This window comes from Girardinichthys multiradiatus, chromosome 5 (genome assembly GCF_021462225.1).
Source record: "Girardinichthys multiradiatus isolate DD_20200921_A chromosome 5, DD_fGirMul_XY1, whole genome shotgun sequence".
NCBI lineage: Eukaryota > Metazoa > Chordata > Actinopteri > Cyprinodontiformes > Goodeidae > Girardinichthys > Girardinichthys multiradiatus.
Window position 1 is genome coordinate 10,665,666 of NC_061798.1, and position 26,430 is coordinate 10,692,095.

At 39.7% G+C, this 26,430-nt stretch overlaps 3 protein-coding genes across 3 annotated transcripts; all 3 read left to right on the top strand.

Annotated features, from left to right (window-relative positions):
- Positions 1-5,392: 5,392 nt before the first annotated feature.
- fdx2 (ferredoxin 2) lies at positions 5,393-9,226 on the top strand. Its single transcript, XM_047365991.1, has 5 exons — positions 5,393-5,586; positions 5,903-5,954; positions 7,815-7,921; positions 7,999-8,086; positions 8,159-9,226. The coding sequence occupies exons 1-5, from the start codon at positions 5,400-5,402 to the stop codon at positions 8,313-8,315; spliced, it is 591 nt and encodes a 196-aa protein (XP_047221947.1). The 5' UTR covers positions 5,393-5,399; the 3' UTR covers positions 8,316-9,226.
- Positions 9,227-11,129: 1,903 nt separating this feature from the next.
- zglp1 (zinc finger GATA like protein 1) lies at positions 11,130-18,082 on the top strand. Its single transcript, XM_047364851.1, has 5 exons — positions 11,130-11,297; positions 12,629-14,080; positions 14,176-14,288; positions 16,790-16,883; positions 17,113-18,082. The coding sequence occupies exons 2-5, from the start codon at positions 12,642-12,644 to the stop codon at positions 17,243-17,245; spliced, it is 1,779 nt and encodes a 592-aa protein (XP_047220807.1). The 5' UTR covers positions 11,130-11,297; positions 12,629-12,641; the 3' UTR covers positions 17,246-18,082.
- A 1,753-nt stretch (positions 18,083-19,835) lies between these two features.
- Positions 19,836-21,994, top strand: LOC124868708 (forkhead box protein D2-like). Its single transcript, XM_047366228.1, has one exon. The coding sequence runs from the start codon at positions 20,150-20,152 to the stop codon at positions 20,969-20,971; it is 822 nt and encodes a 273-aa protein (XP_047222184.1). The 5' UTR covers positions 19,836-20,149; the 3' UTR covers positions 20,972-21,994.
- Positions 21,995-26,430: the final 4,436 nt, after the last annotated feature.

The following is a 26,430-nucleotide window of genomic DNA, read 5'->3' on the forward strand; positions in this document are numbered from 1 at the left end:
CAAGAAAGGTTGAAGCTATGTACTACTTTGTGCAATGAATAAATTACACTGAAGGTTGTTGTCATGGTTTTTTCCTTAACGGCTCTGACCCACATGCAGACAACACTCAGGAGACAGGTAAAAGTTATTCAGTTTATTTTCTTCCTTTTACAGGGGCGTTCAGGAAACTGGAAACAAGAGACTCCGCAACTGAAAGGGAAGGACAGCAGGTGAGTTGGGTTCCTTTTCTTTCAAGTGACAGATAAAGATCCTGAGTAGTTATTTTGCTTACTGGTTTGGTAGCTAGTCCAACGTTGAAGCTCGGAGGGGAGCTCCAGGAAGGCCTCAGAGTTCGGTAATGGGGAGAGTTTGAAGTATGGTTCCATTGGCCGGGTAACTGCACCTGAAGGTATCCTTGAGGATAGTGGGGCGCTACGGGCACTGGGGTGTGTGAGTTCGGTGGAGGGTGAGCAGGATTCGTCAAGAGGAACCTAAAACATGTAGCTGTCAGTTGGAAACTGAACCGAGGAATCTCCCTTGGAGTTTCAAATCTTCTGGGCTTTTGGAGAGACTGGAATGAGGCAACAGGAGCCAGAGCTCAGATGGGACCTGGAAGGAGCACACAACAGGTAAGTGATCTTTCTAAAGTTTGTTCAAGGATACAAGGTATCTTTGGAAGGCTCTGTAGAAAGTGGAACAAGAAGTAAAAATATTGGACTGAGACCATAAACCTTTTTTCTAACATCAAATAAAATGTTTAACAGGTTTAAATAAGTCAAAGCAGCCACTGCAATGGAATACACTGTGTTTACACCACTATAAATAGTTCTAAGAATTTCCGAGTACTACTGTGGTGTGTTTAAATCAGCCATTTGTGTACGTGTGTTCTTATCTGCTGATCCCTCGATTAAAAACATGATGAAATGGATTCAACTTCTCAGCAAGCACCACAGGAAGGTAAATGTCTTTCCCAGTTACGAGAAAGTGATTCTGCTTAATAAATAACAATTTTCTGGTAACTGTAAAATATTTTTACACAACTTGTAAATGTTGAAGTATGAGACATTTGTACTTCCACATTCAAACTTTCTTAGCCTCCTTCACTTTCACTTTCCCTCAGCACAACTAAACAACTGTTGTGGTTTTCACGCCTCTATGCATGTCTAGCATATATTTTTACTTACATTTATGGTGTTTGGTTTATACAAAACAGACGATTTAGTTATTAGAAGTATATCTTAATAATCAAGTTGCGAAACAATATGCAAAGCAAAGGAAATGAGCTCATCATCACCCCATCTCAATGCCACTGGCACATTTCTTTATGACTAATGAGTCATAATTATAGCCTTTTGCATTAACAGCCTTTATTCTGCATATGCAATTTGAGGCAAGACACAACAGATAGTCAGAGTTGGCCCAAGGCATAAGTGAACTAATCTGCTGCCTTGAGCCCCCAGGCCAGCAGGGGGTGTGCTCGACTTCTAACACAGAAGAGAGATGACAAAACTTCAAACGTTTAGCTATGAATATGGAGAAATTTGTCTCAAAACGTAAAAAAATGTGGCCACATGGTGGCGCAGTTGGTAGCACTGTTGCCTTGCAGCAAGAAGGTCCTGGATTTGAACTCCTGGCCGGGGGTCTTTCTGCATAGAGTTTTATGTTCTCCCCATGCATGGGTTCTCTCCGGGTAGTCCAGCTTCCTGCCACAGTCCAAAGACATGCCTGTTAGGTTAATTGGTTTCTCTAAATTGCCCTTGGTGTGTGAATGAGTGTGTGCATGGTTGTTTGTGTGTTGCCCTGCGATGGACTGGCGACCTGTCCTGGTGTACTCCACCTCTCACCCAAAGACTACTGGAGATAGGCACCAGCTTGCCCGCGACCCACTATGGAAGAAGCGGTATAGAAAATGACTGACTGACATTCACAACTGGAAACTAAACTAGCTCTGCCATTCACACGTCAATCCCACAGAGAAGGGCTACCTGCACCCCACACCAACAACCTTCTCAAATCTGACCACCTGCATGCACTAAAGATCACTGAGGAAGATGTTAATAGGCTATTTCAGTGTCAGAATAACAGAGAAGCTCCAGGACCAGATGGTATCTACCCCTTTTGCCTGAGAAGGTGAGCATATGATGAAGTCAATTTAGGACTACATTTTATCCTGCAACACCTCAACCACCCAGGGATATACACCAGTATCCTGTTTGTGGACATTATCATTGCCTTCAACACCATCAACCCAGACTTCCAGCACCAGAAGCTCAACCAGCTCAAAGTGTTGGCCTCTAACTGTCAGAGGATCACCAGCTTCCTAACTGACCTGCAGCTGTGGGTGATCCTGGGAAGCATCATCTCTCGCAAAATGAACCATCAGCACCGGCGCCCCCCTCCCCCGGGGGTGTATTCTCTATCCTCTCTGTACACAAATGACTGCATCTCAGACAATTTTGCATGTGTAATATGTACGGATATAAATTCGTTAACTATCTCCCTCCCCTCTACATTCCTCCCCACTACATCCTCAACAACACTGTGTCTACTGTGGATCAGACTTTCATGGGACCTGAGGTGACCCTCACACTTAGACACTTTTTGGAATGGAAAGAGGCCCAGCAGAGACTGTACTTCCACAGGAGCTGCTGGTCATCTTCTACACTCCCAGTCTACATTCAGTCTGTCTTGTGCACATACATCAACGTGTGGTTTTGCTCATCCACCAAACAGGACAGGTCTGGTCCTGTTTAATGGATGCAACAAAGAATTAGATCCGCAGAGACAATCATCAGGGTTGACCTTCCCTCCATGTAGGACTTGTACAAGTCTAGAGTCGGGAAAAGGACAGCTAACATCTCTGCAGACCCCACACTTTCTGGGCACAGACTGTTTAGACTCTTACCTTCAGGTCGGTGCTACAGAGCTCTATTTGCAAAAATCGGCCGCCTCAGAGACAGTTGGCCCCAAGGCTGTCTCTCTGATGACAGCCTCGGGGAAGGCAATGAACACCTTACAGCCAGAGTAGTCAGCTACTCTGGTGTGAAACAAAATAACCATGTTTGCACTACCATAACCTGCCTTTCTTTTTTCTTTATATATTTATATAAAAATTGGTTGTATATACACATGTGTACATACTTATCCGTATTTATATTTCATCTAACGTTTACATATTTGTAGTTAATGTTGGTACAATGTGAGTCAAATTATTTGATTGTGCACACAAACTTGGCCAATAAAGATTCTGATTTTGTGACTCTGGAGGCCATTTGAGTACAGTGAACTCATCGTCATGTTCTAGAAACCAGTCTGAGATGATTCGTGCTTTATGACATGGAGCGTTATCCTGCTGGAAGCAACCATCAGTAGATGGGTACACTGTGGTTATAAAGGGATGAACATGGTCAGCAACAATACTCAGGTAGGCTGTGGCGTTGACACAATGCTCAATTGGTACTAAGGGGCCCAAAGTGTGCCAAGAAAATATCCCCCACATCATTAAACCACCACCACCAGCCTGAACCGTTGATACAAGGCAGGATGGATCCATGCTTTCATGTTGTTGACGCCAAACTCTGACCCTACCATCTGAATGTTGCAGCAGAAATCGAGACTCATCAGACCAGGCAACGTTTTTCCAATCTTCTATTGTCCAATTTTGGTGAGCCTGTGCAAATTGTAGCCTCAGTTTCCTGTTCTTAGCTGACAGGAGTAGCACCTGGTGTGGTCTTCTGCTGCTGTAGCCCATCCACCTCAAGGTTCGACATGTTGTGCTTTCAGAGATGCTCTTCTGCATGCCGTGGTTGCAACAAGTGGTTATTTGAGTTACTGTTGCCTTTCTATCAGCTGGAACCAGTCTGGCCATTCTCCTCTCACCTCTGACATCAACAAGGCATTTGCGTCCACAGAACTGCCGCTCACTGGATATTTTTTCTTTTTCGGATCATTCTCTGTAAACCCTAGAGATGGTAGTGCGTGGAAATACAGGTAGATCAGCAGTTTCTGAAATACTCAGACCAGCCTGTCTGGCACCAACAACCATGCCATGTTCAAAGTCACTTAAATCACCTTTCTTCCCCATTCTGATGCTCGGTTTGAACTGCAGCAGATCGTCGTGACCATGTCTACATGCCTAAATGTATTGAGTTGCTGCCATGTGATTGGCTGATTAGAAATTTATGTTAAATTTGTGTTAACCTAATAAAGTGGCCGGTGAGTGTATATTTGTTAACTATCTCAGTAACTACTGTAACTTCCAAAAGCCTTCCCTCCCCTTGAACTTTCTCCCATTTTGTCACATTACAGCCCCAAACTTCAATGTATTTTATTGGGATTAAGACACAAGATCTTGCACAATTGTGAAGAAGAAGCTGAAAGGAACCCTGCTGTAAAATATTTTACAAATTAAAAAACATAAAAGTGCTGTGCATTTATACTCACCCAATTTAATCTGATACCCTTAAAAACATAATGCAACAATTGCCTTCTAAAGTCACCTAGTAAATGGAAAAAATGCATAATTGTGGAAGGAAAAAGGAAACATGAAATCTATGTTGTGTGATGGCTTTGGAGGTTGGTATAAGGCATTAGTGAAAAAATAGCATCATCAAGAAAAAAGAAACAGAAGAGTGGTCAAAGATGAAGTTTCAAGGGTTGGGTTATAAAACATTATCCCGAGTATCTTGGGGAGAATTGTTTAATCCATCCTTTGAAAATGAAAATAATATGGCATGACTGCAAACCTACAGAGTCATGGCAATATAAGTAGTGCTTAGAGAAGTAAAGGAGCAAGAAGGAAGCCATTTTTGAAAGGAAACCCTAAAAAGGCTTTTTAACTGTTGTCTACAAGCCTTGTAGACAACTAGACATACAGCCAGAACTACACTGGAATGGTTTAGATCAGAGCATATTTATGTCTTAAAATAGTAAAGTTAACATTGGGACATAAATCTAACCAAGAATCAGTGGTAAGATTTGAAAACTGATGTTGTCTCTATCAGTCCAACTGAATATGTTATTCAAAAGGTAATGCTAAAATTATAAGTCCCTATATGTAAAAGCCTGGTAGAAACATACGCCTAAAAGACTTGCAGTTGTAATTGCAGAAAAAGTTGGTTCCACCAAGTGTTGATTCAAATATAAATGCACGCCACACTATTTAGATTTTATTTTGGAAAAAAAAAATCGAAAATAATTTTGAACTGTTCTTCCACCTATCAATTATCCACTACTTTATATTGGCCATTCACATGAAAACCTCATAAAATAAACAGAAGTTTTCAGTTTCTTGTTTTCTGTTTTGACAGTGGTGCAATAGCGCCCTCTGCTGTAAGAGAAGGACTTCACGGCAGAAAGCGGTCGCTTTACGTCCCTCTTTTCCTATTGGCTGTTTCCAGGCATGTGACCAAAACAGAGTGATGGCGGCGGCCGCTGCAGCCAGGTCGAGCATGGGACTGACTTTGAGGCTCTCTAGAGTTATCCCGGACTGTCGCTCATGTCCCCTGTACAGGTTTAAGGGCTGCGTCGACAACACAGCCGGCTCTCAGAGAAGGGGCTCGTTTGATAACCTCCGGACGATAAATCGGCATTTACAGACGAGTATATGTGAGTAGTGCAGCTTGCTAACAGTTTTAGCCACATTTTTAGGTTCCATTCTGTCTTATAAACTGAACATAATATCTAATAAGTAGTAACAAGTCGCCTGTCTTAATGATTGTGTGTTGTTCATTATGCCTGCAAAGTTTGGTTTGCAGTTCATGTTTCAAACCACAGATTACTAACTCTTGTGCAACTTCTTCCCAGTTGGAGTTGTTATGAAACGTCTGCAACATCTGTGCAACAAGTCGTACATTTCCCTCAGTGCATTTCTTTGATATTAAACAGCCCCTTATCTCTGAGGTTCCTGTTTCTCTTTACAAAGGTCTCTATCAAGCTGAAGAGGGAAGCTCCAACGCTGAAGACCCAGATGATGTGTAAGTCCAAATGGCTTTTATTGTGACGTTATACACAACTATAAACGGATTAATCAAAAATGACTTTGTATAAAAATTGATCATAAAAATCCCCACTAAAGCATTGAAAAATAAATGTTTCTGACTAAGCATATCCTGACTTCTAAATTATTTAGATCGGTTCACAGTTAACATCGGTGTCTTGGTTTAACGCAGAGCAGAAATACAAAATAAATGGATTATTCAGATAATGACTATGCATGATATCTGCAAATGCTCCAGCTTATAGCTGAATAACAGTTAACATTTTAGTTAAATATTATTAGTATCTGTATGGATATAATAAAGAAAAAAGCTATGAGACATTTTTTTTTGTGTTTATACTTGGAATGATACTTGGTGAGACAGTTTCCTCCTCTTTCCTGTGGGTTCCCACATGGCTCGGTTTTAGGAATATTTCTTTTCTTGCTCTATCTGCTCCCACTTGGTTCTTAACGTTTTTAATTTTAATGAAAACAACACCGAAGTGGTGATTTTTGGAGGCATTACTGGGGCCTTTCCAGTGGATTTAGGTTTCTTGGCATAGTACAGCAAGTAGTCTGTGAGAAATTTAGGGGTCAAACTGGATGCTGAGCTCGTGTTAGACAACCAGATCAAGGCAGTCATTAAGAGCAGTTTTTAATCATTTGAGACAGCTGGCCAAAATAAACCGCATCCTTCTAAGGAGGCAAAAATTAGGGAATAATTTAGAAGTGGGAGGTAATCATGCACGGTTTTCTTTTTTTTTTCCTAATTAAAATTCAAAAAAGTGTACCGATACCCTTAATTTAAACCTCGTGCAACTAATTGTCTTCTGATGTCAACAAAGTGTTCACTTGAGTATTCTAGTCTTAGTTTAAATGCAGCTGTTCTCTGAAAACCTTAGAGGTTTGTAAGAGCACGTTAGTAAACAAACAGCATCATGAAGACCAAGGAACATAGCAGACAGATCAGGGAAAAGTGAAGGAAACGTTTAAAGCAAGGTTAGTTTATAAAACAGTAGCTCAAGCTTTGGGGACATCTCACAGAGCATTGTTCAATCCATTCTCTGATAATAGAAAAGAGAGTATGGTACAACGGCAAACCTACCAAGAAATGGCATCCACCTAAACCAGGGATGTCAAACTCCAGTCCTCGATGCCCAGTATCCTGCAACTTTTGAATGTGCCCCAAGTTCAACGAACCTGAATGAATTGACTGAATTACCTCCTCATGCATTAAAGGTTTATAGAGTTCTACCAATGACCTAAATGTGTGATTCAGCTGTATTGACAAAAAGGCACATCTAAATGTTTCAGGACACTGGCCCCAGAGGACTGTAGTTTGACACCTGTGACCTAAACTGACGGGGCCGGGCAAGTGGAGTATTAATCAGAAAAGCAACTCTGGAAACTTTGGAGGAGCAGCAGAGATCCGCAGCTCGTGCAAAATTCTATAAGTGGTGGAAAATCGACAATGTACCTCACCCTGAACACACTGTACCCACCTTAAAACATGGTAGTGGTAGCATCATGATGTGAGGAGGCTTTTCTCCAACAGGGACAGAGAAGTCAGTCAGAGATCATAGGAAGAGGGATGGATCTGAAAGCTGATGGGCCGTGCCCAAAAAGTATTTACTCCAAATAATGCTTCGAAACATTTTGCTTCTGCATCACAATTATGCATTGCTTTGGGTTGGTCTGTTACAAACAAATCCCAGTAAAAAACGTTGAATTTTGTTGTTGTAACATGACAGAGAGAGGAAACGTTCAAGGCGTACGAATAGTTTTGCAAGGCACTGTTTTGTAAAGTGTATTTAAAGTGAGTTCTTTGTTGGTTAATGATACCGTTTATAACCTCCAGGGTCAACGTAGTGTATATTGACCGGTCTGGCAAGAGGATCCCAGTTAAGGCCAAAGTTGGCGACAACATCCTCTATTTGGCTCACAAACATGGAATTGACCTCGAAGGTGAGGGTGGAAACAGCTCAACTAAAGCAAAACACTGCAATAATTGGATAACAGTTTCCCCTGATGTTGTCTTGTAGGAGCCTGTGAGGCATCGCTGGCCTGCTCAACATGCCACGTCTATGTGAACTCTGACCATTTCGACAAACTTCCGGAGCCTGACGAGAGGTAAGTTTGCCACTGATTCTGTCCTGAATGTCCTAGACCTCGGTAAAAGTTAACACACGTTTTGCTCCTCAGGGAGGATGACATGCTTGACATGGCACCCATGCTCCAGGAGAATTCCCGTCTGGGATGTCAGATTATTCTCACTCCGGATCTTGATGGCATTGAACTTACCCTGCCCAAAGTCACCAGGAACTTCTATGTGGATGGCCATGTTCCCAAACCTCACTGAGCAGAAAAACAGACGATGAAGAGCGGGAACTGGATTGAGAAATGAGAGGGTGTTTCTGTGAGCAGGGTGTGCTGAGAAGAGATGCAACAGATAGGATAGTATTATCCATAGCAGCTCCCAGAACATCTTACTGACATTTCCCACTGTTTAATCAATGTCAGGACAGATTTTGGATGAGATCAAGACATTAAACACTAAGAAAGTCTAGTGATCTCAAAGGTTACATGCAAGAGAAACTGTCATGGTTCACTGATGTATTTATTTAGGTGGAGAATTCTTTGGCCATTTTTAAGACGTCATTCAATCTCACAGACTGCTCACTGCTCTAGTATCAATGTAAAATCCACATTGATGAGCAGAGTCAGCATCTGTGCTGGTGAATGGCACATTCCTTGTTACAGCTTATATACGCACAAGTATCACAAAGTGATACTCATTTTGACCAGTCTGTTCTGATCTTAACTGTCACACATTCTACTATGCAGTGGATTTCTTTTTATGTACCATAGTTATTTATAGACGTTGAAGTGTTTTGTCAAATTAGCCACAAATCACAAATTAGAAGGGTTTCCTTGCTGTTTGGCTCTCAAGTCTGACACAAAAGCCATATAAGTAAGTGTACTTGATGTCTGGATGCCAGAGGACGCTGATGCTTAATGCCTATTTGTTTAAACATTTCAAAACATTCAGGTGCATTGGACTTGAGTCAGAATCTAACTGAAAGATATTTTTCTTTGGCAGTTATTAAGGATTTATTGTTTGATCAGGTTAGGGTGTGTTTACATCGGGAACATTGTGGGGTATTCATATTTCCTCTGTATGAGTTTACTCAAGTCTACTGTATTTGTCCAACATACGCACAAATATGTTTTTTTTTTCAGATTGTGCAATAAAATCGACTCAGAAACTCAGACTTGTAGGCATTGCATTTATTTGTTTACTTAAACATCAATTTACCTTGGAAAAGAAGACCAGCTTAATGGACGGCTGATATTGAAACTGGAGGGCCAAAAGGGACAAAATTAAATACATCATGAAATTAATAAATGTACAATTAAATGTCCCGGTAAGTAATTAAACATACCTTTTAAATGCTGAAATTTAATAAATGTCGTTAAAAATGCATTCATTAAAAAATATTCGGCTCCCATGAAGCAGTGTCGTCATGAAATCATTGAAACCGTCAAACTGACCCAACAAACTTATTGGCTGCTTCACACAGCAAGTCAAGGCATTTTCTTCCAAGTTTGCTATGACTCTGGGGTCAATGTCTTACTGGAAAGTGTACAAATAACTACTAACTTCAACAAATTGTTCCAATTTATTTACCACAAACTCTGTGCACAACTCCAGCTTATATATTCCTAGCTTGGCCTAAAATATCTCTAACCAGTTCACGTGGGAGCTCTTTGAGGTCCTGCGTGGAGAAAGCTGCCATATTTAGACATCATAATAAAGCAATGGATTTCACAGGATCAGCTTTAGCCCCGCCCTCTGGGTTTGTTGGGTCAAGTTGACTGTTTCAATAATTTAATGATGACACTGCTGCAAGGGAGCATTGAGTGAAATAATTGGATGTATTTTTGAATTATTAAAAAAAAGACATTTAATTATTTCACCTTTTAAAATTATTTTTTTTATTTAATGAGACAATTATTTAATTGTGCATTTCATAAATTATTGGTATGTTGAAATTTTTTATTCAATTTAATTCAGTTTATTTATAAAGCGCCAATTCACAACACATGTTGTTTCAAGGCACTTCACAAAGTCAATTCAATCGTTTCATACAGATTTCAAGTCGGCTACAAACATTCCAATTAATCGTAACCATTGAACAGTGCAGTTAGATTCAGTTATTTATTCAAATTGGATAAAAGGTTTTTCTATCTAAGCAGACTGCATCGAGTCAGTGACTTGCAGCATTCATTCCTCCTGGATGAGCATGTAGAGACAGTGGACAGTCACTGACGTTGACTTTGCAGCAATCCCTCTTACTGAGCATGCATGTATCAACAGTGAAGAGGAAAAACTCCCTTTTAACAGGAAGAAACCTCCAGCAGAACCAGGCTCAGTGTGAGCGGCCATCTGCCACGACCGACTGGGGGTTTGAGAGAACAGAGCAGAGACACAAAGACAACAAAGAAGCACTGATTCAGGAGTACTTTCTATGGGAAGGAAAAGTAAATGTTAATGGATGTAGCTCCTTTAGTCGTTTCACCTAGAAAGAAAGAACAGATAAACTCTGAGCCAGTTTTCAAGGTTAGAGTCTGAAAGAGAGCACATATAATTAGTTACAGTAAAAGCCCAGTCAGTAGTTATGTCTAGGAGAGAGAAAGGGTTAAACACAGAAAGACAGGGCCATGTGGATCATCGGTAGAGGGTGAGCATTAAGTTGTTGCCAGCAGAAGCTTGGACGATGCTCCCCGCCAGACAGGTGTCACAGGTAGACACAGAGTCAGGCCAGGTGTAGCTTCTAGGAAGAGAAAAGAGAGAGAACATAAAGTTAAAAGCTGAAATAACAGCAAATAATGCAAAATTGGAGAGTAGTGTGAGAACGTAGCGAGGAGAGTGAAAGTGGTCATTATGTCCTCCAGCAGCCTAAAGATGTATTTAATAAATAAATTGTACATTTGTTTATTTATTGGTACATTTAGTCGTACATTTATTTATTTCATGGGACAATCTGATGTATTTATTTCATAATTTGTTTATTTATTTAATTTTGTCCCTTTTGCCCCTCCATATTATTGACCCTGCAGGTGTGCCTGCTCTGCACAGCAGCGTCCAGGTAGAGCTGAAGCCTAGCCCCGAGCAGTACTACTTTATGCTGAGCCGGTGCAATCAAGTAAAGCAAAAACACCCGTGTGACCTCCGGTTGATCCAAAACTCAGCTGATTCATAGCAGTGTGCTCAACTGGGCTGAGTTCCATACCAACAAATCCACCGAAATACATTTTAGAGCGATTTGCACGATCCAAGGTGAGTTTTGAACACAAGTAGCAACACAAGGATTGCACAATATCTAGTATGCGAATGCAATGTTTTTAATTAGCGATCCTATCTTACATAAGCTAGAACTTGCAATATTATGCATGTGTGTGCATGCAGTTGCTCACTACTTTAGGTGAATGTTGTGATGGGCCAGATTTGATGTACTTTAAAGCAAATATGCTCCTGATATCTGTGATCAGTTGAGTCATATCATGTTATGTCAACAATTCATGGCTACAATTTTGGATTGTTAGGCGATGTGAGGGAAATTGGTAACAGTGGCAGAACATAAGATTTGTAGCTTAAATTAGTTTGAGCGCTTTCATATGATTCCATGACAACAGTCAGGTCTATTGATGTGAGCCGCCGAGCCTCTGCGCTCGCGACAAATCCCCACAGATGACCGCGAAAAACCTTCTGCGTTCTAGAACGCAGGAAGTGCAACAGAGCGTCCCTCAAACGAATTTAAACGAGACCAAAGATTCCATTATTGCTTCCATTCTTTTTTGTGAGTTAAATAGCTTTTTTTTTTTTACTAAACGAGTTATAGTTTTAGAACGTCCGCATGTGTTTGCTTTATTTTCTTTACCTTGCTAGGCTTTTACATTTAGAAAAACAGTCACTGTTAGCCCTCGCAGTAATGTATTTACTGAAAATACTGTGAACTCCTGAGTTTGTGTGGTCAGCCGTTCCTCTTAGGTAGGTTTATCCGAGTATATTACAATATCATAGAAAGATTTATTGATTTTAATCAATTCAAACAATGAAAAGATGAGAGAGAGGGTTATGTCAGTTTCTCTTAGAATTGGAATGTTGAATAGGACCAATGATTTTTAATTCAGAAATGAATAATATTCTGGAAGTATATTCAATGTATCTCCACAATACTGTATATGTACTCCACACATCAGTGCAGTGTGGCATTGAGGTGATCCGTTTGTGGCTCTGAATGATTGTCTGCTGAACAACTATCAAATTAAGCTCCAGATGATTGTTTAGGCCATGATGTAACTTTTTTTGCATCAAGAATCGCGTTGAGTAAATTAAAATATTTAGAAAAAAACTGAATTCTTTTTTCTTAAACGTAAGACTGGTTCTATATACTAGTTTGATATATTATACAAATCTATTTAACAAATGACCTTTTCAATGATATCCTAATTATAAGAGGTCCGCTTCACATCCAGTTACATAGAAATGTTCAGGATAGTTCATCAAATCAATCCAATCATATTGACAGTTTCAAATTCAGTTACATAGGATCCAATTAAATTGTATTTACAAGACAGTTTACATGCTTGTTTTTGATCATTTTGCAGACATTGGCATAGCATGAGCACAGAGCCAGGGACAGAAGCTGCCTTTATGCAGGGCAACCAAAGCAAAGTGGAACATAGTGATTCGCATTCGGCCCTCTTCTACCTCTTTCATGAAGTCTCCAAGCTTGCAGCACCAACCCACAGTTTATTGGACACAAATCCACCCTTCAAAAAGCCCAATGAGGTATCAAATAACAGCTGCATAACTGAAAAGGAAGAGCAAGCTACTTGCAGCTCATTGGCAGATCCTTTAGTAGTAAAAGACGGAGCGGCACATTTATTTCAATCCTCTTGTGGTTCTCATCGACACAGTTTGTGTTGCATGATACCGTTCGATCACATGAAGAATGTGATAGAGGAGGGTCACAGCAGCAATGCCTCAACCTTGTGTGACCCACACGGTGAGTGGAACAGCCCCTGGAAAGTGCTGAGCCTGATCAACCTGCACTGTGAAAGGCTTCTTCATGAAAAAGATGTTGAGGAGCCAAGCTTCAGTTTAGGATTCTCTTCTTCAAGAGTCAAGCACTCGAATGCTACTTTTAAAACTGCAGCACCAGGTGTAACAAAGGGCGGAATCACAGAAGACGGTCTTGACAGCACTTCAGGGCCATCCATTCAACCTTGTGAGGGACAGAGATATCCAGCTTCGGCCCGTACTGTGGAAGACTTGAAAGTGGGTAGCTCTGAAGAGGTGGTACCAGATGCTGGTGAGGGGTGTAGCAGGCAGATGCTAACTACCGAGAAAATGGCTCCTCTAACTATAGCATTGTATAAATGCGGTTCAGCATTAACCTTGAAGCCTCCGCAAGGTTATAGAGAGAAGTCCACTGTTGCCAAACACCTGGAATTGATCCAGGAGTACAAGAGGGATTGTTTTTTTACTGAAAAAGGTCATTTAAATGTACCTCTTCCTGAAAATGCTTTGCAACAAATGCACACCCCTGGTATATGTTCTAATGCCCACCTTACTTTTAGTCCAGCCTATATGGAGTGCATAGATCTGCCAAAACCACCGCTAGCACTAGATCACAATGGAAATGTTACTTTGTCTACCAAGGTACCTCCTGCCAGCACAGATCAGCTCTCATCACAGTCGGGATCCTTCTTATCGAACACAGCAGGGAGTCATCAGTCTTCCTCAGGACAATACAAAACATTCTCAGCATCTAAATTTGAATGCTGTCCCACTACCCAGGACCAAAACCACCCTGCAGCATCCTCAAGCTGCAATTTTTCATCTGCAACCTCATCAGAATTCTGGAGGGTGAGAAATGGTGAAAAAGATCAGCTTTCTACCAACAAATGTAAGACCAGGACTCGAAGGAAACAGCCTCACCCTTCTCGCAGTGCTGATATTCAAGACCCAGACTTCCAGGGAGTTGCTTTCAGGATAGCCACGGACCTGGATGACAACAGGGAACAGGGTCGGCTTCTCATTACTTCAAAGTACAGGTAAAAGTGGCTTCAATGCATTTTAGTGTTTTCAAAATGTTTTAATTTGAGATAATTGCACACATAACCGTCTGCAACACCTGTGTCCATCGCAGCAAGGGGCTCTGCAAATCTGTGAGAAAACCGAAGCTGAGGACTCGAACATCACAGAAATCAGCTAAAACCAGCAGTTCAGATGAGGAGAATGACCACACTACTAATATCAATAGTAAGTAAAACCTGAAATACAGTACTTGTTGTTTTAATATTTATTATTATTGGTGTTAGGTATTCATTTAGTCAACTCAGAGGTAAGAACGATACAGTCAGAGTTACTTGCAGCAAGGGTAGCCCACTTTGCAGTGAAACTACAAAGTTTTGACACCCTATCTCTTTATTTATATGCACAGTTCAACAGACAGTTCAGACAGGGTGTGTGTGTGTGAGACAGAAAGGAGGCTGGTTCACACAGAGATAACAATAATTCACACACACAGGGAGGAAGGCATAGTGCAGGTGCCTTGTAACACAAAGTTTTTACATGAGTGATAACAAGTTTTTGCACCCATCCAACAATTGGAGATACAATTATACTGGCTGATAGTAGTATAACTCTCACAAACGAATCTGTGCAAATCTTGTTTTAATTTAACTGTTAAACTTGCATTAATAAAAAGAAAATGCTGCAGGTTCCTTGATGGAGATGATAGTTCTGAATCCAAGAAATAAAATTAAGACGGTACAAGATAATCCCAATATATATGCATGAAATAATATAAACCTGAGCTTTATGAGATTTTTACTGAACCAAGTGCCCCGGAGAAGTGGCTGTTTGTTGATGCGTTTACAGACAGATAAAAACAGGGCTTTTAAGTTTTGATCTGCTTAATTAATGGGAAGAAAAAGATGGATTTTAATAGTTGCTGTAAATAACATAACGCAAATTGTTCTGTGTCATCCAGATATATGCAGATACAATTCCAGTTTAATATTAAGGTATCAACAGTCTTATTGGTACAGCTTTAGGAAGTAATATGTAAAATCTCAATATCTCCACTAGGTGGCCCCACTAGACCACCAACTTTACTTTAAGTCCATTGCAGCTGGATATTCTAGGCTTGTCGGGATAAATTAAAACATGACTAATATGACTTGCACTAATGTATACTTACAAAAAACGCACGAGTCCAAACTGTTTTACCTGCCTTTAGCCATCTAATGGTTTTACAAATCATCACGATCATCCACACGTTGGAACAAAAGTTTTCAAAATGTGATATCAGTTTCTGTAAATGACTAACCTTTCACAGTCTGAACTATCTATGTGTATCTCCTGTGATCCAAAGATAATATAAGGCGTATGCTAACTTTGGTACCACGATGGTAAACCTGTATCCTGTCATCTTATCAATACAGCCTGCCATGGTGGGTCATTCATATGTTTCAGCCCCAATAAAGTGTAAATTAAAACGCATCTTGCCACAAATTTGTCTTAATGCATTTTATAAAAGCAGCTAATTAAACAGTAAACGTTCTGTTTTAGTAAGAAAATCTAGAAACTTTAAGTCTATTTCTTACCTCTGACAGGGTATTTTGTATTTGTTGAAGCATTTAACACTTTGCTTTTAAATGTTTTACTACACACCCCTGAGGGTTTTTTTAATCAATGCTAGTAATAGATCATTGACATGATGCGTCTTTTTATTGTGTCCAAATGTATTATTTCCTTATTTAGTCCTTTTAATCAGTTCATACCATGTAAAAAAAAAAAATACATTTAAAAATTAAAATGCTATTTCACTATTGAAACAGGTTTAAATACATTGTTCTAAGTCCAAAATATGCTTTACATTTATTTTACCAGTACTTTAAAGAAGTTCCTTCTGAGAAGCCTTTTTGTGTCATCGACCCTAATCACTTAAACTGGGTGGTTTTAACGTTGTTGCTTACGACCTTTGGTCAGTTGTCGATCGGCCCGGATTTCCTTAATTTTTGGTGATCAGCCTTCATACTTGCGTGTGAAGACGATCTTATACACTGATTTTATCTACTTGTCTAACCTGTTGTGCAAGTTTGGTTTGTTTTTAAAATATGAAAAATTAAAGACTAAAGAACAGCAATGCTCTAAACTTTTTATTCATATTTGAGAGCACGTGTACAGTTAAAACAAGTTTTTATTTATGGTTTTTATTGTTCAGTGTGTTTCAGTAAAATAAGATTGAAACTTTGAAAATGTATTGTGACCTTATAACACCTGATAGTGTCAGTAAAAAAAAAAAAAATGGTATCGGTCAGAATCGCCAGGTCAGGCTTTTTACAAATCGTTATCGGCCAGAAAACTGCAATCGGTGCACCCCTAGTTTGTAATGTGCCGTAAAATGAAACGTAAAAGTTGTGTAAATTTGATAATACACTGTTTGATTGTGTAGTAGTAATAGCAGTAGTAGTAGTATATCTCGTACAACTAAAAGTATTTCTCTATACCTTACCCATATTGCCTTTTTAAAACTGTATTCTGAGCCATTGTTGGTTCTAAGCGTTTTAAGACTTAACACTGTTTAACTTCATAGTTGTATTATTACTCTAATGTCAAGGTCAACTTTATTTATATAGTACATGGGTCAGCAGTATAAAAAGTTGTACTTTAGTTTAGATTGAAACTTATGCTCGTTGATGATCAATGTGCTACTTATGTAGTACAAACCTAATGCTTTAATTCTGTTTCACCAGAGGGGAAAGTGTGCGCATCCTGCTGCACCAGGAAGACCCCCATGTGGAGGGATGCTGAGGATGGGACTCCTCTTTGTAATGCTTGTGGCATAAGGTAACGGCTGTCGATATTTAAAGCCTTAAGAACCCTTTCAACATGCCGCAATTGCTAATGTTTATTTAATTTTTTTCAAAATGCTTCAAATGATATTCTCAATATTAAGGCTAATCATACAAAAATCCGGATGGATGTGTTACTACTTAGAAAAAAATATACCTTGTGGAAGGGTTAAAGAAAGTTCATGATCAATACAGTAAAGTTTTCCATGTCCTATTTTTCCAAGGTATAAGAAGTACAGAGTGCGTTGTGTCAAATGTTGGCATATCCCCCGGAAAGAGGGCAACTCCAACTCACTCTGCATCAGGTGTGGAAACTTTGTGAAACTCACCTCAACTCAGCGGAAACATCCCTCTTAGAGAGAATGCACATGTTGGTTTTTATGTTTGTTTGACAAAGCTAAGAGCGCACAAGGTCAAAACAATTGTTACTGCTCCTTTTATTTACTTGTTTACAGTTCAGGACAGATGGGAATGCAAAAAAAAAAAAAAAAAAAAACTACATTTAAACAGTTGTAGAATGCTTGAACATTGTTGTCAGAGCTTAAAAAATGTTACATTTTTATGTCTATTTAATCTTTGTTTGCTGTTTGCATCTTAATTTTTCTGCATCAAGTGTGACAGTGTTTTGTATTATTTACCTTTACGGAATGAAGCTTTTGTGGACAACGCTGTGTCATCTAGCCTCCATAAACAGGACACTGAAAGACTGTTGAGACATTTGGGGACTGTTGGAGAACATTTATCTATCTAACTGTTATTTGTCATCTAAATATAGATGATGGGTGTAATGATTTTCAGGGATGCCTGTTAGCTCCAGTATTTATCTCTGGTTTGGTAATGTTTGCTGGTAATAACTTAGACAACAATTTACTGCCTCTGACCCTGACAGAGACACTGTCTGCTAAGCCCAGTGGGTAAACATGCACAAGTTACATTGGATTAGGTTGTCTTGTGGTATTTGTGGGTTTTGTACTGTTTGGGTTGTTGTATTGAAGATATTGTTATTGGACTAAATATGTTGCAGGCTACAGTTGTTCACTGATTTCCTTCTGTTGTCTCTGAGAGAAAAGCCGTTATTTTGTGTATTTGCATGGGTTTTGGTTCTGTCGCAAATTTAAAAAGAAACATCTGATATGTTTCCCATTTCTTTCATGTGTGCAAGTGTGTAAATAAAGTCTGTACAGCTGACATAAATCCACTGCTATAATTACAGTGATTATAGAATAAAATAACGGTTTCAGAGAGGCGCACAGATTACACTGAAGGTAACTGATTCTCCATAACGAGGCTTCCCACAGTTTTCCCCCCAGCCGTCCAAGTGGGTGGCCTAATACAGATTGATACAGTGCAGCTATTATGTCAAAATGGATAACGTCTTCAACGGTTTCCTCTCTCACCATGTGCCAAAACATTTAGGAAGGACGAACACTGGCGGAAACGAGCACCGTGTAAGCCAAGAACAGAAAACAAACAGCAGCTTCATAAATTTCATGTGCCTGCTCAGATTTTGTATAAAGCTCTTTCCAAACTCACCTGTTACCATCACTTAAACGCGGCAATGAATAAAATGTGTAACAGAAACACACTAATGAAGGACAGGTTTGGAGTATATATGCTACTTTTAAAGGAAAATGTTTAAACCTCATTTATTGCCAAAAGTGACTTGATGGAACATGTTTACATTGCCTTGCAAATGAACTTTATCCTCTTTTGTTACACTACAAACACAAACTTAAATATATTTTATAAGGATTTTATGTGTTACACCAAAAAAAAAAAAAAAAAACTAGCACATAAATGCAAAAGAATTGACTTTTTTTTTTTTTTTTTTAACAAAGAACAACCTGAAAAGTGTGGTGTGCCTTTGGATTCAGTTCCCTTTTACCCATTGCCAGATGCAGTTAATAGAGTTCACTTGTGGGTAATTTGATCTTTTGAATCCAGCTGTTCTGTGAGGGTCTCGGGGTTTTGGTAGAGAACATTAGTGGACAAATGAACTGATGGTGAGACCAGGGAACACAGCAGACAGGTTGGCGAGAACGTTATGGAAAAGTTTAAAGCACAGGTTAAAAACAATATTCCACAGTCAGAACATCTTACTGTTCAATCTAACATCTGAAAATATTGTGCAACTGCAAACAATACCAAGACATGGCTGTCTTCCTGAACTGACAGGCAAGAGAAAGAGTGCACAATTAAGAGAAGCAGCCAAGAGGGACCATGGTACCTCTGGAGGAGCTGCAGAGAGGCACAGCTCAGGTGGGAGAATCTGTTGATGGGACATGATTAGGAGATGCCAGCATCATGCTGTGGGGATATTTTTTTTTCAGCAGGCTCATAGAAGATAGATAAAGCCAAATACAAGGCAATCCTGGATGAAAACCTGTTAAACACTCCAAAAGACTTGAGCCTTTAGGGAGGAGGTTTTTCTGACCCAGTATCTAAACCCAAATCAGCTCTCCATGCAGCCAATCGGATTGATCTTAAGACATTTTATGAAGCGTGTGCAAGCATTCCGCCTCTAGATGTGTAAAGCTGGTAGAGACATACCCCCAAAGACTTGAAGCTGTAGTTGTAGCGAAAACTAATTCACAGGAGTTGAATTAAAATGCTTGCCCTAGTTTTTTTTTATTTGTAAATAAAAATTGAAACCCATGTATTTTTATTCCACAATTCATTTGTCATAAAAATTCTAATAAAGTACATTGAAGTTGTTCTTGTAAAAGTGCTTTAAAAGGACATTTGAACAATAATGTTTAAGTTTTGATTTCCTGAAACATATTAAAAAAGTGGTTCCTGCGTTTTTTATACAGAATTTTACTGAAAACAGAGATTGCTGCTACCAGACATTTGTCTCTCTGTAACAGTTTTTTGTAGCTAATAATTTTCGCTCAGGCAAAGGAAATGGGGCATAGAATATTTTCTTTAAGAAGCAAAATAGAATTGAAGCCTGTTTATCAAGGGGGTGGAAAGGTTTTCCAAGAATAAAAGTTGAGAAAAAAAAAGCAAGCCTGCTTATCAAGTAAACTTGAAGTTTTTGAGTTAATATTTCTCTGGCAAGAAGAAGGTGTTTTGCCTGCTCTTGTTATTTTGGGTTGTGTGAGCAGCAGTCTGCAGGGAGGCAAAGGAGGCGGATGTTTAGAGTGGGAGGCTGCAGTCTATGTTTTCGTTCATGAAAAGGGAGCAGGGGGTCTTTACCCTAAGACAGCCTCTGATCTCGCCTGTTGGGGCCCCATCCCTCCATATGCTATCCTCTGGACCATGACCCTGGACCCCAGACCCATGGATGAGACGGACATTGACGTCGATGGTCATACCGACTGTGATGACACGGTGAGCGCGGAGTTTTGTGTATTCAGTGAGAACCCCGCGTCGACCACGGCTCCTGCTGTCCCTGTACAGGATGTTCAGAGCAGGAGATCCGCCTCTAAGCCTCCGTTCTCTTACATCGCTCTCATCACCATGGCGATCCTCCAGAGCCCAAAGAAGAGGCTGACCCTCAGTGAGATCTGTCACTTCATCATCCAGCGCTTCGCTTATTATCGGGAGAGGTTCCCTGCGTGGCAGAACTCCATCCGCCACAACCTGTCTTTAAATGACTGCTTCGTGAAAATGCCACGGGAGCCCAGCAATCCTGGCAAGGGGAACTACTGGACGCTGGATCCCATGTCTGCCGACATGTTCGCAAACGGGAGCTTTCTTCGCAGAAGGAAACGTTTCAAGCGGCAGCGCTTGTATCTGGGAGCGCTGAAGGAGCGCGCCCTGCAGGAGCGTTGCAGCCCGTCTGCGGACTCCCCGTTTGGGTCTGAACTCCACAGTACCGATTCAAGCCACCAAGCGAGCTCAGGGGGCCGACTACGATTCCAGGTTTGTCCCAGGATCCCACCTGCGGGCAGCATGACCCCAGCGCTCTCCTCGCTCCTCTCCGGGAATTCTCTGCTCATGTTTGAACACTGGACCGCAGGATTCCCATCAATAGGTCCAAACCTTCTCCTTCCTTCCGCCTCGCTGCACGGATTACCATCCTATCCCGCTTCCCAGATGCCAGTTTTCTCCTTAAAGGTTTCTCCCAGTTTAATCTAAGGTCAAGAATCTTTTTTTTTGCATTGATTTGAACTGCAGTCATCCTCTCTATAGTATAACTGTACATGTGCAGCTATAGGTTGTTCACACAAACAGGCCATATTTATCGATTTGACTAATGTCTCACATTTAGTGTTGGTTTAAATAAATCTGTTTGATTCTAAAAGTACTGTGTGCATATGGAATTAATCAAATGATTCTTAATTTATGCTATTTAAAAAAAAATCAAGTTTAACAATATTTTAGAAAATTGAGACTAAAAACTTAAAAAAATTGATAATAATAATAATGATTATAATAATAATAATACAGCAGTGTTCAGAAAATAAACAGCATATTTGTTGATCAGAGGGGCATTTTTTTTTTTTTATTGTTTTGAAGAAGAAAAAAAAATTTAGGAAAACGCAACATGTAATATTCATTACAATTAAACAGGACTGCAGTAGCGATATGAATAATTGTTTTGTTCGGTTTACACTAAATGTAATTTTCGGATAAATGCCTGTGTTTTATTTTACGGTTAAGAAGCGTCAGAGATTCTTTAAGCAATATAGACATTCTGCCACACTAATAAACGCACAAAGGAATATAAGATTTAATTAAGCTTTAAAGTTAAGGAGATCCAGGTACGCTGTTCAGAGCACCGCAAGCTTTCTAACAATGAAACTTCAGTAATTTTTTCCCATTTAATAAGTTAATGCATTTTTCTCAATACAATTTAAAAGATCTATATTATGTTTCAGCATGGGAGAGTACGGAATATCTTCAGCAGTTTTTTTGCAAATGATCTGAAACAGAAGTGGATGCAATTAAATAATGTTGTCCTGCAGGGGGCCATCCTGACCGATCCTTTCATGTAAAATAATTGACGTCTGCTTCAGAGCGTTTCTTTAAAAACAATATAATAATATGTAACTATTTCAGTTGATAAGATACAGTAAAATAGATATTTTACATTATTTGCACATTCTTGTCATAATACTGAAATGAGATAAATGTTAAATAAATGTGTTTTGCTCTAAATGTTTGATTTCATGGACATGTGTCTCTGTAGTTTAAATAGTTTATTTTGTAAAGACCTTTTAAGTGTGAGAAGGTAATGGTAAACACTACTTGGGTTTAAATGTGACATCTTTTCCCATGTATTGTATTATTTTAGTGAGTCAGTAAAGTGACATTAGGGTCCTTGAGAGGCCTTTAGCATGACGCCTGACAGGAAAGACATTTAAGTTCAAAATTATTCATACCTCTGGCAGATTTAGATTTAAAAATGTTTTAATTTAACCATCAAGTTTGTTTCTGATAAGGAATGAGGCATGCGTCTTCAAAGAAACCAAACATTGTGAAATGAGTATAGATTGTGAAAGTCAAAACAGTATTTATTTATAAAATATTTTGTAAAATACCATGTCAAAAATTACTCCTTTCCTTCTTAATAATCAATGGAAAAGTCTTTGTTGTCCATACATCAATCAAACCTTTCTTATTATTATTGATCAGGGTTTTTTTTTTTTTTTTTTTTTGCATGTTTCCACTGGTATTTTGATAATTTATGTTTCATGTTGAGCTCCACAGGTTTTGAGGTCGGAAGACCTCCTTGCTACCTGTGGAGGCAGTGGCATGCACAGACATTTTGGGGGGCATGTGCTCAAGTGGAAAAAAGGGCACCTTGTGCGGCACATGGAGCTGTCGGTTGCCTTTGTAGTGTGGAGTTTATTACAGGCACAACAAGAACATCATTTATATAAGCACCCCCAAAACAAACTGTCCTGTGGGTTGAAGGGAAATGACCACCCAGGAAAAAAAAACTCAAAACAAGAATGCATTTGATGCATTTAATAAGGGGAGGGATTTCAAAACGTGGGGCACTGGTATTATAGGCCTTTAAATTCAGAAATTTTACATTGGGCCCCACACTATACACTGTTAAAAAAAAAAAGATTTCAGCAGGGCACTTTTTTCTCCAAAGGATAAAAGGGCAGGTGCTCTATCACCACCTAGTGTCTATCTGTGCACGTCCCTGTGTGGAGGACTAATCCTGACACAATACAGTACATTCAGAAATAATTAAGTAAATGACTCAATAAAATAATTACTGGGCGCAAATGTATCTACACGCATTACTTAGTGCACAATTAAATGCAGCAAAATAATAAAAAGAAGAGATTTATTTAATAACTGATCTTATTAATTAATTAATTATTATTAAAACCCTTAATGTTTCATTAATTAAATTTTAATTTGAACTTGAACTGGTAGCTAGCACTGTTAGGATAGTTTACTGTATCCTGTTGGCTCTAAGAGATAATACTTCAGTTTGCCGCAGTACTAAGAGGCATTAACGTTTAAAAGTGTGCCTCAATGACGAACTGTTTTCCCAATCTAACCGGGGTAACATATTTCAAGAACCTCAACGTTAAATTTGCATCTTTAAACATTTCTATTGATCCTTTTTGAAAATATTCAGCTATAGATAGAAATAATCCTTGAATGACAGTTTACTTTAAAAATATTATTAATATGATGAATAATGTAGACCATATTTAACAGACTTTATTTCTTAAAAATGTATAGCACTGGCCCCCCCCCCCAGATGATTCACATGTCACGACACCAGGTCATTCCTCTACAGCAGTAAGTTCCATGTAACTTCCCCCATTTTCACTGTGGAACGAGGGGAAGGACCAGCTGGTGGCGGCAATGCGCAACTTCAGGTTTTTGCCAACCACCAATAAACCCTAAAGAAGATGAGACCTGCAAGGAGGAGATGCAGAGGATCACAGCGTAGAGGACCACTGGACAACCTGTTTGACTCCAAGATAACATACCAGATACACAACATCCAAAGTACGTTTAATTGTGGTTTTCTGATAAGGCAATGTTTAAAATAACTTCTGTGTTCACATAGGAGATCATTTTTGGTAGTTCAGCGAGCATCAAACTAACGTTACCCTGGCGTCTACAAACAGCAGCTCCACATTTATGTCTTCATTTAATACGGGTTGTCGCACATAAATGTGTTTCTATAATGATTTAAGAGCAATGAAACTAGCATCAATGAAACTGGCTAACCATCATCAAGGTAAGTTAGGTCTGAGTAACCGCTGGGTCCATGCTAAAGGATCCAGCGGTTCACTCCATACATTTGGATCAGATGGGGATTTGTTCAGAAACACACCTAAATCAAGTGTTTTACTTGTATGGCTTGGGTGGGTGTATAACAGCTCTTAACCACAAATATCTTTAAGTGTATAGGAGGACAAGGTATAGCATTTCCATGCTAGCATGCAGAGAACATCAGAAAGAGCTTTAAATTGGTAATATTACTCCGAGATGATTTTCTTTATATGCATAACATTATTATAAACCACTGCAGACATGCTTATATTGAACACTGTATTGCATAAACAAACACTTATTTTCTTCTATAAATATGACTGTAGCCTTAATGTATTTGTGTAATTTCATTTCCCTATAAAATTTAGAACAGTGATAAATGTCCTGCTTCTCCTAATCAAATGCTCTTTATAAAATGCATAGTCAGTGAAGTAATCAGTGCACATTATTGGTCAGTAATTGACGAAAATCTCAGCGGAAATAGTTTTTTGCATTCTGTCCCGCCAGAAGCTGCTAAAACTGATTGACAGTGCTGAGATGTTTGGAAATATTCAGGGGTACATGAACCATGTGATCGTGTGTTGGCTAGTTCAGTGTGTCGTAACTCTTTTTCTATGCAGCACTGAGACGACTGTCACTCAGTCTGCTTCACGTGTCTTCATCTTCCAGTTGGAAGACTGGTGGGACTGACGCTGCACATACTCAATCATCAGTAAAATATACAGGTCCTTCTCAAAATATTAGCATATTGTGATAAAGTTCATTATTTTCCATAATGTAATGATGAAAATTTAACATTCATACATTTTAGATTCATTGCACACTAACTGAAATATTTCAGGTCTTTTATTGTCTTAATACGGATGATTTTGGCATACAGCTCATGAAAACCCAAAATTCCTATCTCACAAAATTAGCATATCATTAAAAGGGTCTCTAAACGAGCTATGAACCTAATCATCTGAATCAACGAGTTAACTCTAAACACCTGCAAAAGATTCCTGAGGCCTTTAAAACTCCCAGCCTGGTTCATCACTCAAAACCCCAACCATGGGTAAGACTGCCGACCTGACTGCTGTCCAGAAGGCCACTATTGACACCCTCAAGCAAGAGGGTAAGACACAGAAAGAAATTTCTGAACGAATAGGCTGTTCCCAGAGTGCTGTAGAAGAGGTGACTGGACCCTGAGGAAGATTGTGGAGAAGGGCCGATTCCAGACCTTGGGGGACCTGCGGAAGCAGTGGACTGAGTCTGGAGTAGAAACATCCAGAGCCACCGTGCACAGGCGTGTGCAGGAAATGGGCTACAGGTGCCGCATTCCCCAGGTCAAGCCACTTTTGAACCAGAAACAGCGGCAGAAGCGCCTGACCTGGGCTACAGAGAAGCAGCACTGGACTGTTCCTCAGTGGTCCAAAGTACTTTTTTCGGATGAAAGCAAATTCTGCATGTCATTCGGAAATCAAGGTGCCAGAGTCTGGAGGAAGACTGGGGAGAAGGAAATGCCAAAATGCCAGAAGTCCAGTGTCAAGTACCCACAGTCAGTGATGGTCTGGGGTGCCGTGTCAGCTGCTGGTGTTGGTCCACTGTGTTTTATCAAGGGCAGGGTCAATGCAGCTAGCTATCAGGAGATTTTGGAGCACTTCATGCTTCCATCTGCTGAAAAGATTTATGGAGATGAAGATTTCATTTTTCAGCACGACCTGGCACCTGCTCACAGTGCCAAAACCACTGGTAAATGGTTTACTGACCATGGTATCACTGTGCTCAATTGGCCTGCCAACTCTCCTGACCTGAACCCCATAGAGAATCTGTGGGATATTGTGAAGAGAACGTTGAGAGACTCAAGACCCAACACTCTGGATGAGCTAAAGGCCGCTATTGAAGAATCCTGGGCCTCCATAAGACCTCAGCAGTGCCACGGGCTGATTGCCTCCATGCCACGCCGCATTGAAGCAGTCATTTCTGCAAAAGGATTCCCGACCAAGTATTGAGTGCATAACTGTACATGATTATTTGAAGGTTGACGTTTTTTGTATTAAAAACACTTTTCTTTTATTGGTCGGATGAAATATGCTAATTTTGTGAGATAGGAATTTTGGGTTTTCATGAGCTGTATGCCACAATCATCCGTATTAAGACAATAAAAGACCTGAAATATTTCAGTTAGTGTGCAATGGATCTAAAATATATGAATGTTAAATTTTCATCATGACATTATGGAAAATAATGAACTTCATCACAATATGCTAATATTTTGAGAAGGACCTGTATATTGCAGCAACCCAAACGGCGCTTCTGAGAGACACTGTAGTGTTATGAGGTTTGGGTTATCATGGGGCAGT

Coding starts and splice junctions, on each gene's coding strand:
- zglp1 (XM_047364851.1), top strand. CDS start 12,642: ATGAGCACAGAGCCAGGGACAGAAGCTGCCTTTATGCAGGGCAACCAA. Junction 14,081..14,175: donor CTCATTACTTCAAAGTACAG/GTAAAAGTGGCT, acceptor TGTCCATCGCAG/CAAGGGGCTCTGCAAATCTG. Junction 16,884..17,112: donor TGTAATGCTTGTGGCATAAG/GTAACGGCTGTC, acceptor TATTTTTCCAAG/GTATAAGAAGTACAGAGTGC.
- LOC124868708 (XM_047366228.1), top strand. CDS start 20,150: ATGACCCTGGACCCCAGACCCATGGATGAGACGGACATTGACGTCGAT.
- fdx2 (XM_047365991.1), top strand. CDS start 5,400: ATGGCGGCGGCCGCTGCAGCCAGGTCGAGCATGGGACTGACTTTGAGG. Junction 5,587..5,902: donor GCATTTACAGACGAGTATAT/GTGAGTAGTGCA, acceptor CTCTTTACAAAG/GTCTCTATCAAGCTGAAGAG. Junction 5,955..7,814: donor GCTGAAGACCCAGATGATGT/GTAAGTCCAAAT, acceptor TATAACCTCCAG/GGTCAACGTAGTGTATATTG.